Raw genomic sequence first — 11,981 nt, 5'->3', positions numbered from 1 at the left:
AAGGAAGAAGAAAATGTAAACTGGATTATTATGACAAAAAATATCATAAAAGCAGTAACAAATTTGATGAATAATATAAACTCCGAAAAATCAATCTTAAACACAATCATGGAAACAATAAACGATTTCACACCAATCTTAAAACAAATAATGATTTTGATAAATGAATAAAATAATAACATGGAATGTACATTCAATCCAAAACAAAAAAACTGATTTGAATTACTTAATATTTAAAGAAAATCCAGGATTAATTGCCATTAGTGAAACCTGGTTAAAAAATAAAGATAACTTTAAATAAATAATTATGAGATAATCAGAAAAGACAGAGAAAACCAAATTGGTGGAGGATTAATGATGTGCATAAGAAAAGATATACAATTTAGTAAACTAAATATAAACGATAGATACAGATATAAAATTGAAATTTTAGCTATTAAAATACAATATAAACAAAAATGGATGAATGTCTTGCTAATTTATAACCCCTGTAATAATATATTTAAGAAGAATTCCAACACTATGTAGATCAAATACAAGAACCAAAGTTGATAATAGGAGACTTTAATGCACATCATCCCAGCTGGAACCGAGATCCAAATAAACAAAGCAATGTAACAGGAAAAAACTTGTTTGAATTAATAAATCAAAATAATATCATTCTGTTAACACCAAAAGGGCAGATTACTAGAATTGACCCCAAAACAAGCCAAGAAACCACATTAGATCTAGTAATAGGTTCACCCTCAATAACTCATCTCAAAATAAAAGCAGGCCCACACTTAAACAGTGATCATCTCCCAATAATAATAAAAGATGACAATTATCAAATTTCATCAAAAATATTAGAAAAAAAATGGCAATATACAAAAGAAGGCTGGTCGGCATATGAGTCAAATCTTAATAAAAGAAATAAAGCATATAATAAATGGAGAAAAAGACCAAATACACAAAATAGATTAAACTATAAAATATTAGTAGCAGAAGCAAAACAAATAATTGAAAAAGAAAAAAAGGAGTCATGGGAAAAATTTTGCGCGTCGATAAACTTTAAAACTCCTAGCAAAAAAATATGGAATTTTATAAAGAAACAGACAGGCAAAACAACAACAAGTGAGTATCCTTTGATTAATAACAACTTCCCAGTAACAGAGATAACAAAAAAACTAGAATTATTTAAAAAAGAATATGAAAATATAACAAGTAAACAAACAAAAAAACTACTCACAAAAATGGAAAAAGAAGAAATACTAAACAGTGTCAATGAAGAAGACATAAACAATGATATAACATTAGAAGAATTAACATATGTTATAAAAAATGCAAAAAATGGTAAAGCCTATGGTCCTGACAAAATTACATACGAATTTTATAAAAAGGCACCAGAGAAGATATTAGAAATCATATTAAAAAACTTTAACAGATACTGGGTAAAAGGAGAATACCCAAATGAAATAAAAAAAGCAATAATCAATCCAATCCTTAAACCAGGGAAGGATCCAACAAAAATAAACTCTTATAGATTTATAAGCAGAACACCTTGCATCGGCAAACTATTCGAAAACATAATAACAAGAAGAATAAATTGGTGGCTCGAAAAAAATAACTTAGATGAAGATCTTATAGGTTTCAGGCCCAATAGGAACACAACAGATGCATACAAATAATAGAAATGAAAATAAGACAAGCAATAAAAGAAAAAAAATATGTACTAGTAGTGTGCCTAGACATAGAAAAAGCTTTTGACTCAGTTAATCACGAAACCATAATAATAAAAGCTAAAAATATAGGATTAAAGGGGAAAATATTAAAATGGATAAACAATTTCCTAACAAAAAGAACTTTTCAAATAAAATTAGGAGAACAAAACTCAACAACGGGAAAAATAAAAAATGGAGTCCCACAAGGATCTCCCATAAGCCCTACTTTATTTAATATAGTAATGTCAGATATAAAAATACCTAAAGAAATATGTAAAATAATATATGCAGATGACTTAACCTTAATAACATCTAATATAAATCTAGATGAAGCGAAAAATAATTTAGAACACAGCCTAAATATAATAAGGGAATGGTCAGAAAAATGGGACCTTAAGATAAATCCAACAAAAAGTAAGATAATGTGTTTCGCAAACAAAAAAATAGAACAATACCCAATAATAAAAATAGGAAATCAAGAAATAGCATATACAAACAATCATATTATTTTAGGACTCAATTTTGATGCACCAAAATTGACTTGGAAAAAACATATAACGTATGTAAAAACAAAATCAATGAATAGAATAAATATTATGAAAAAACTAACAGCATTAACTTGGGGAGCAAACAGAGAAACCTTAATGAAATTCTATAATATATACATAAAACCAATAATTGAATATGGAATTACAATATATGGAACACAAACCAAACAGAATTGAAAAAACTTGAAATTATCCAAAATAATGCAATGAGAATTGCAACAGGATCCTTCAGATCTACACCAACAATAACTCTACAAGCATTCACAAACCAAATACCAATGATAAAAAGAATAAAGGAATTAGAATGTATTCAATTAACTAAAAATTTTGAAAAACATGATAATATGCCAATTAAATCCTTAACTTTAAAAAGCATAGAAAATTTTAACCCAAATAAAGATAAAAAACATTAATATTTAGAGTAATTGAAACCTGTAAAAAATGGAAAATAAATTTAAGAATAAACACAATCCCTAACATATCCCCAATCCCTCCATGGTCCGACATTCTACAAAACATTGAATCAAACTTCATGGATAATATAAACAAAAACACACCACACCAAATAATACAACAACACTTCCATCAACTTGAAAATACAACATACCAAAATTATCACAAAATATACACAGATGGATCTAAAATAAAAGACCCAAAATCAACATCAGCAGCAATATACATTCAAAACAAGAATATTTCAACAATCTGGAAATTACAAAATAACACAGAGATAATAGAAGCAGAACTATTTGCAATCAAACAAGCTCTAAATTACATAAACAACAACAAACTACAGAAAACTGTGATCTTAACAGACTCACAAGCATCCATACAAGCAATAAAAAACTACAGACCAGTAAAATACAAACAAACAATATACGAAATACAAGCCCAACTACACTTACTAAACACTAAAAAACAACATATTAAAATACAGTGGATCCCCTCACATAAAAACATAAAGGGAAATGAAATAGCAGATAGAGCAGCAAAAAAAGCTCATGAAATAAAACACCCCATAGTCATGACCCAAAATTCAACTAATACAATAAAAGAAATAAAAATGAAAAAACAAGAAAATTGGATTACCAAATTAACCGAAAAGTTAAACACAAAAGAATATTACATTAAAGACAACAACCCACAACCATGGACAAGATCAAAAAACAGAAAAATAGATGTAAGCATTGCAAGAATAATGACAAAACACACAAGACTCAAAAAACACCTATATAAATTAAAAATGGAGACTGACCCAATGTGCCGATGGTGCAATAACCAAGAAGAGACACCAGAACATTTAATCTTACAATGTCCAAGATTTAACTCCTACAGAACTAAACTAATACAATCATTAAACAAGATAAAAATACAAAATCCTGACCTGAACTTATTAATTACAGGTGCTGATCAACCAACAATAAAGAAGTATTACATCTTGAGACACACAAAAATCTTCCTACAAAGAACAAGAATAATAGACATAATCTGAAAACAGAGAAGAACCATAAAGAAAAATCCAGGGAATATAGGCTGCTATATAGTCTAAAACCCTATAAAAGAAGAAAGAAGAAGAAGAAGAAGATATGCTAGAGGGTTAATAAGTTGGAAGTGGAATGTATCTAATGTAGAATATTATTATTGTTATTAATAATATTATTTTTTTTTTTGCAAAATTTGGTGAGTGTTTCAGTAGAACTGCTGATCCTTTTTTTTGTTTAATTAATTGTTTTTGTTTATGTATTTATGTTCAGTGAAATTTATATGGTAACTGCATGTCGAGGTTATTTTCTGAGCACTTCGAAGTTAGGAAGACACTTGTGAAAATAGAGGATATAAATATAAGTAAATATGAATATGGATATAGATACTGATATGATTATAAACATGAATATTCATAGAGATATATATATATATATATATATATATATATATATATATACATATATATAATATATATATATATATATATATATATATATATATATATATATATATATATATATATATATATATATATATATATATATATATATATAGATATAAATAATTTCTTTCATTTAGTTTTTAAGATTAAATATTGATAGGAACATTCTGTAAGAAACTTCCAACTTGCCAGGCCTAGGTTGATTCATGGAGCTTCAATAGTGGCATCAGTTTGGTTTTAGTTTCAGTTTCATATTTGGCAAAGCTTTTGTTAGATTACTGAAAGACTTTTACAGAGAGAGGAGACACACCCGTTTGGGAGTGAATTACCAGAGACACTAAAAATGCTCAATCTCCATTTATTCAATGTATTTCATATATTTCAGAGGATAAGCTGCATACTAGGAAGCAATATCAGGATGATTGGGAGACTAAGACTAGGGCAGTGTATGAGAGTGAGCTGTTCTCTTGTGCCGAGAAATCTTTCAACCACATCTGCGGTCGGCGAGAGGGAAAAGGAGAGTTGGAAAACAGAGCCAGAGAAGTAAGAGAGTGCAAGGGATGAGGCATACTTTGTGTTTTATTGTATTTTCAGTTTAGAATTTTAGATGAACCAATAGTGTATGTGATTTCAGTTATATTTACTTATATTTTAATGTTTATTCGTCTTTATATTTGTGATCATGTTAGATCATATATTTTATATGTAACATTAGCTGAGCATCCCCACATTGATTATCTTAAGAAAAACCTAAATCTCCATCACTTATAATATAGTGACACTTTATTACAGCAAATTCAAATACTCATTTCCATATGTATCACTGCCTGATAATCCTATGGCACAAAGCATTCACATTCTCTCATCTCTTACACTAAATTAAAGGACCCAAGAATACTGTCACAATTATCAGAAAATACTCTTTAATGTTAACCCAAAGCTGCCTGGGATGGCATGTATGTTCATGCCATGCTTACTGTGAGTTTGGTTTATTAATTGTCTTTACACAAGTAGTTACTCACCAGTGAGGCAATTATGAGTAATACCTATCTCACTTGGTTACCCTTTTCCTTGATTTTTCAAAACATTTCCTGTTATCTTATAGTGCTGTTAGTAATTTCAGCAACATTATAATAATTATAATGTTTATAATAATGACAACAGCAGTGATATTGATAGCATTAGTAAGAAAAAATGTTTTCTAGCAAACTCATAGAAAGGTGAAATCAGGTGAGGTCATAAGATTGACTCATTTGTGGCTAAGTGCTTGTGGGTTAACTACTTTCCTTGTTTCCTTTTAATCAAGTTTAGGAAGAATATAAAATGAGATTGGTCTGTAAGCTACTAAGGCCTAAAGAATAATACAAATTTTGTCAAAGATGAAAACATGTCAGTATATGCAGTGCTTATTGGGATGTAGATTCTATCTTTTTGGAGAAAATAAGAAGATTTGTAGTTTCCACTGCTTAATCTAGTGGCAGTCTCCATTGTCCATTCACAAGGACTTTGTTGCCAGGGAGTCTAATACGAGACCTACCTGACTGTTCCTTGAACTTTTGGAAAAGAAATTTATTCTGATAGTTATTATTGGTATTGCCATTATTATTATTAATATTGCTGTTATTATTATTATTGTTATGATTATTATTGTTATTGTTGTTAATTATTTTTGTTATAATTATTGCTATTATTATTTTTTATCACCATTATTACTATCATTAATATCATCATCATCATCATTATCATTATTGTTTTTATGATGATGATGATGATAATGATATTAATGATATTTGATAATTATAATTATTATAATAATATTGATGTTATTTAATAATGGTGATTAGAAAAAAATAATAGTAGTAATTATAACAATAAAGATAATTAACAACTATAATAATCATAATAATAATAATCACCTGAATATATCTATTGATTGGTCTTAATACCCCTTCATATATTTGTCAAGGCTTGGTATTTTTGAAATATCATTTTTAAACAGAACCTTTTGAATTGTTCTATTTGATTTTTTTTCTTTTTTTACAGAGAAGAACTACCAAAAGGAGAATGGAAAAGCTTTTTCCATTACTTTGCTCCGAAAAAAGGAATAACCCTTGATGTTGTCCATCACCTGCAGAAAGGCTTTGATCTTCGCCCCAAAGCGGTACAGAAATGGCTAAAAAAGATAAAGCACAAGAGGGATGAAAGTGATCAAATGTAAGATCCAGAGATTTCTTAGCACTAGGGAGATTTTATTTAGAAGTAGATGTGAAAGATTCCAGTGAGGAAGGGAAGTTCTTAAACATTAAATTTTACATGTACACGCAGGCACGCACAAACACACACACACACAGAGGAAGAGTTTATTGCATATTTATGGAAATAGGGAGGGCAGTGTAGGTCAAGTTTTGTTAGATAAATAGTAAATGGAATAGTAAAAACTGATGAATTCCAAGACAGCAATAATGAGCAAGGGATTGGGGGGTATATGGAAACATAACTGGAAGTGCTATAACTTACGAAGTCTATTTTAGGGTGCCTTTAAACTTATTCTGTAAGAAGCTATGTACTGTCACTGGTTTGTCGAAAGAAATTAAAGTTAATTTTTCTTGTGTTTACAGGTTTCGAAAAGACAGAGTAGCAGCTCTTGGCTTTGACTTGGCTGCTGCACATTTCATAGTCCATCGTGGTGGCAAGGTCCGATTCAAAGGCAGTGAAGAATGGACACAGCAAAATGAAGATGAAAAATATGATCTACCTGGTCATTACAATGAAAATCTTGTGATTGAAGCTATTGATGCCTCAGAAACAAATATTCTCTATGAAGGAATCGAGTGCTTATGTGAGTAAAAATCTTGTTTATTTCACTTTAATGTTGTGTATATTTGTCTATCTACTTTTTTCTTCTCTTCTCTTTTGGATATTTATATCCCAAGCAAGCTTTTCTGTTCAGGTATGATGAGCAATATTGTTACATTTAACTCATAACATTATGATTTAAACCTCTTTGATTATATTGTCATTTACAGGTAATTTAAAGCAGTTGACATGGCTGAGTGTTGCAAATTGCCCCCACATTGATGACTGGTGCATTGATCGTATCTGTGGCCAGTATGCTTCAACCCTTAAACATCTAGACATCAGTAATTGTACTAAAATTACACATCGTGGTATTGCTGCTTTAGCACGTCTTGGGTAAGAGACTTTGCCACTTTTGTTTATTTGATACAAAGGGAAAAATTATAGTTTTCTTTTTGGCTGTTTTAGTATATTACCAGTTGTCTTTTGCAAATACTAGAGTTAGATACTGTTAAGGTTTAGGGTGAGCATCAGACTTTTTTCAGTAGTATTACTGTTTATTTGACCACTTTATGATTTGCTTACATTGCATTATTAATGACTACTCTTAAGCCATATCCACAGTTGTGGGAGATGGGTGGCATGTACATGGGGAAATGACACTGTATATGGGGAAACTATGTGAAGACCATAGAAATATATGTGCTGCCCATGTGACACAAAAGAAGTTTGCTGTAGCTTGAGAACTGCTTGAAATAAGGGATATATGGTCAGCAGTTAGTGTGTAAGCAGCTCTGCTCCTCATGTGGATATGGATTTAGCAGTATATATAAATGTAAAATTATTTTTTTACTGTTATTTGAAGGAATGAATTAAATTAAATATCATGAGATTGCTTGTAACTGTTGTGTGTAACCATGTTTTGTTTCCTCTAATAATGGAGAGTTTTCAGTTGTTAATTTTCATTCTTAATCTTGAATTATTTTACATACTGACTTCTTCTTTTAACGGTAGGTTCATGTCTGAGCCGCCGTGGTCACAGCATGATACTTAATTGTAGTTTTCATGCTGTGATGCTCTTGGAGTGAGTACGTGGTAGGGTCCCCAGTTCCTTTCTACAGAGAGTGCCGGTGTTACCTTTTTTTTAGGTAATCATTCTCTCTAAATTACCCGGGCTTGGGACCAGCACTGACTTGGGCTGACTTGGCCACCCAGTGGCTAGGCAGGCAATTGAGGTGAAGTTCCTTGCCCAAGGGAACAACGCGCCGGGCGGTGACTCGAACCCTCGAACTCAGATTGCCATCATGACAGTGTTGAGTTCGACGCTCTAATTATTCGGCCACCGCGACCTTGACGATCATGGGCTTCCATGATTCTCTTGGCAATTTAGAGCGGTGGTTTGCCATTGCCTTCCGCCCAGTGTTTTTTTTTTTTTCCGAGTCACCATCTCTATTTACCCGGCACTGACTTGGGCTGGCTTATCCACCAAGCAGCTAGGCAGGCAATCGAGGTGAAGTTCAACAACGCGCCGGCCGGTGACTCGAACCCTCGAACTCAGATTGCCGTCGTGACAGTCTTGAGTCCGAAGCTCTTACCATTCGGCCACCGCGGCCTTACATACTGACTAGAATAATAATAATTGAGTGAAAAGAGGGAAAGATACATCAGGACAATATTGATTTCAATTTTTAAGTTTCAGAAATAGTATTTCTACTATTTTGCTTAGTTTTACCATCTTAAGACTGGTAAGGAAGTGGGAACTAGGAAACCCACCTGATTTACACTTTCAATTTTATTTTGGATATTCAGTTAAACAGAAAAGAGCATTTAAGGATTTAAAATGAGGAGGGCATAATAAGGATAAAGCAGTAATTAGAACCAGGAGTGTATGATAATGAGTGTAGTATTTTACCTAGAAAAAGTTTGAACTTATTTTCTTTTCATTTAGTATAATGTGTTATTTTAAAACTAGCATTTGTTGTCTTACTGTTTGAACTTCTCTCTAACACAATGTACAGCATTTACCACAGTCTAGGGCAAGTACAGCAGAATTATTTTTGAAGTTATTTCAGTCAGATATAAAAAATATTTGTAAATCTTAAATAATAAAAGAAGCATTTTCTGTAACTATTTTTTTTATTATTTATTGCATGTCATAAACATGGTCAGATATTTTAACTGCAGGTGAGATATCTTAATATTTTCTTACCAAACAAGCATTTTTTTTTCCATTGATGCTATGGCCATGTGTATGAGAGAACATTTATGTAAGTAAGGAGCAGGTAATACCCAAAACCATACAGAAGTTGATAGTTTGTAAAGGAGGAATGATTATCAAAATATATTTGACGTATGGAGTGCACAATTACTCTTTTTCAACCTGTGTGCCAAAAAAAATACTCATTAGTATTTTTTAAAGAAAATAAGTATTCCTTGGTATTATATGGAAAAAGAAACATGAAAGCAGTGGCTAACAAACATAATTGAGTAGTCTGAGGTTAAAACCATGTGAAAGAAAAGGTAATTTATAATGGTACCTAAGAAAGTGAAAGAAAGGGTAATATATAGTGGTGCCTAATAAAGGAAAATTAAGGTTTGCTGGAAAAACTCGTATCAAACCTGTTATATTAAACAGGTCTTGTGAATTTGGAAAAAGTACCAACCTATCACAAAAATGTGAAAAAAACTAATATTACCACTAAATGTATTATAAGAATCATACTAATTCTCTTCATTACTCATATATTCTATTTTATCTTTTCAGAGAGTTAAAGAGTCTACATATCAATGGACTAGAAAATATTAGAGACATCCAGTTACTGTGCTTACTCCTTGAAGATGTTTTACCAGAAATTGAAATAGTTGGAATTGATTACATGGACACATCAAGTTTACAGAAATCAACCCTTAATGAAGATCAGTAATCATAAATTTCTCTCTGAAGTTCTGGAATTCAGTGTGTGGCTCCTGACAGCTGGCTTAGTGGATCTCTTTCTAGGATATAATTTGTTCATGAGTATTTTTAAAAGCCTATTCTTGATTACTGATGTTTAATTAGTACTTCCAAGCTCTTTTACTTTAAAGATATTTATAAATTTCAAAGAAAGCAAAGGGAAGTGTCATACTGTAATTATGTGGTAATGTAGAATATTGCTTTTGTATAAGCTACCAAAATGGTGATTTTGCAAAATTAGTGAATATCACTGCTTATACTGTGAGATATAGTAGTAACAAATACATTTAGGTTGTTTTGTATATTGTATATAAAAGAATATGTTGTAACTTTTCCTACAAAAGGCTGTGTATGTTGTAATAGACGACACTTCATGTACTAAAATGTAGTGAGAATCTCTTGAATACAAAATATATCGAGGAATGTAATAAGTCATGGATATTGTGGGCTGAGATGGTCATATGGATCATCTTAAAAAAATACATTATTCTGCTATGATTGAAGAGAAATGTTACAAAAAAGTGTGATATTAATGTGATGTGGAAAATCACAAAAATAAGCAAAATTAAGAATGTTTTGAGGACATATTTAATGACTGGCAATAGTGAATGTAAATATTGTATATTTTGTTTTCTTTTTTCACTTGGATTAAATAGGTTTGACTGTATAACCTAATATTGATAACTTCAGTGGTCACAGCTGTTTTACCCTAGAAGTATAATCCACAGCTTAGTCTAGAGGGGTGTTTTGCTTTTAACCATTAACCATTGAAAAGAAAAACACATTTTCCCACCAACTCAAGGAAAGGGGAAATCAGAATTGGTAACTACGGCCTACTGACAGACTCCTTGCTGACTGAGGACATGTGGAGCCATCTGTATGTAACAAAACTGCAGGGGACAGAATGTAAATCCATGGTGGTTGGGTTAAACGTGCTACACATCAGAAGTCAAATAGCAGTTCAGGAAGGTAGGGATTAACAAGAATAATTAGATCAAAGTTAATCAATCTAACTCTTCTACATAGTCACACGTGTGCTAACTAGAGCGGCTCCCATAATGAATTTTGTAGGGCTATCCTACCTACAAGTTTGAGTCTTTAGTAGCAATTCTCAGATTCAAACTTGGCCTCATTTTATGTGAAGTCAGATAGGAAGCACATCAACAAGGTTCTCTCACTCATTACTCCAATAATTGCCTTTGCTCTGTCCCTCCCCTTTCCTCCCAAGATGTTTCTACATCTCCCCTGGTATCTCTTCCTTTTCTACCCCTCGCTCTCCCAATCAAATTCTTTTGCTATCCTAAATACAGACACCCCTATCTCCAAAACTCCAGTCATTACTTCCCCGGTACCTCCCTAATTCCTTGCTCGTTGTTGTCGTGGGGGGGCGTAGGGGACTTAAAAGACTGATCCATTTTATCTATTTTGACTGTGGCTCAAGATAGAGGTCCTCAGCCCGTGCCTCAACTAATTTGGCATGTTCTTTTCTGCTCCTCCTTCTAATGGATAATAGTTAAAACAAATAAATTTCCTAGACATCAAGGTCATATAGCACTCACTCTCCTTTTTCTGAGCCTGAGCCCTTATTTCAATTAATTTGGCTTGGTCTTTTCTGCTCTTCCCTCTAATAACAAATAAATGTGCTAGATTTCAAGGACATATATCACTCTCTTTCCTTTTCCTTCTCCTCTTCTTCTGTCCACTTATCCTAAATGTCAACTCATTTTCACCCTTTTCGCCACAATTCTTTATCATGCTATATGAACTTTGATGTCTGGCACATTTATTTGTTTTGACCATTAACCATTCTGGAAGGAAAAGGAAAGGGACAAGTTGAGCCAAGTTAGGGGTGATCCCCAACAATGGACCCTGTCCTCGTCTCCTATACCCCCCCATAATAACAACGGGCATGGGGGGGCTGAGGGGGAGCAGGCAACCTGTTGGATATCTTCATGGAAACCTCAACCTTTTTCCACTTGATCTAAACATCCTTTATCCTTAACTCCCCTCCCCACCGTTTACTTTTTAGTCTTTTAACTGCTGGATACTGTACGACC

General features: G+C 32.1%; 1 protein-coding gene across 1 annotated transcript in view; it reads left to right on the top strand.

Annotated features, from left to right (window-relative positions):
* Positions 1–10,546, top strand: part of LOC119568423 (distal membrane-arm assembly complex protein 2-like) — a 12,092-nt gene extending 1,546 nt beyond the window's left edge. Inside the window, exons 2-7 of the mRNA XM_037916944.1 lie at positions 3,652–3,928; positions 4,561–4,718; positions 6,219–6,389; positions 6,794–7,014; positions 7,202–7,367; positions 9,736–10,546. Coding sequence (XP_037772872.1) covers positions 4,594–4,718; positions 6,219–6,389; positions 6,794–7,014; positions 7,202–7,367; positions 9,736–9,895 — 843 coding nt within the window. The 5' untranslated portion in view covers positions 3,652–3,928; positions 4,561–4,593 and the 3' untranslated portion in view covers positions 9,896–10,546. The remainder of the gene's footprint in view (positions 1–3,651; positions 3,929–4,560; positions 4,719–6,218; positions 6,390–6,793; positions 7,015–7,201; positions 7,368–9,735) is intronic.
* Positions 10,547–11,981: the final 1,435 nt, after the last annotated feature.

The sequence above is a fragment of the Penaeus monodon genome, chromosome 43, assembly GCF_015228065.2.
Source record: "Penaeus monodon isolate SGIC_2016 chromosome 43, NSTDA_Pmon_1, whole genome shotgun sequence".
NCBI lineage: Eukaryota > Metazoa > Arthropoda > Malacostraca > Decapoda > Penaeidae > Penaeus > Penaeus monodon.
This window is presented reverse-complemented; position numbering and strand designations above follow the sequence as displayed.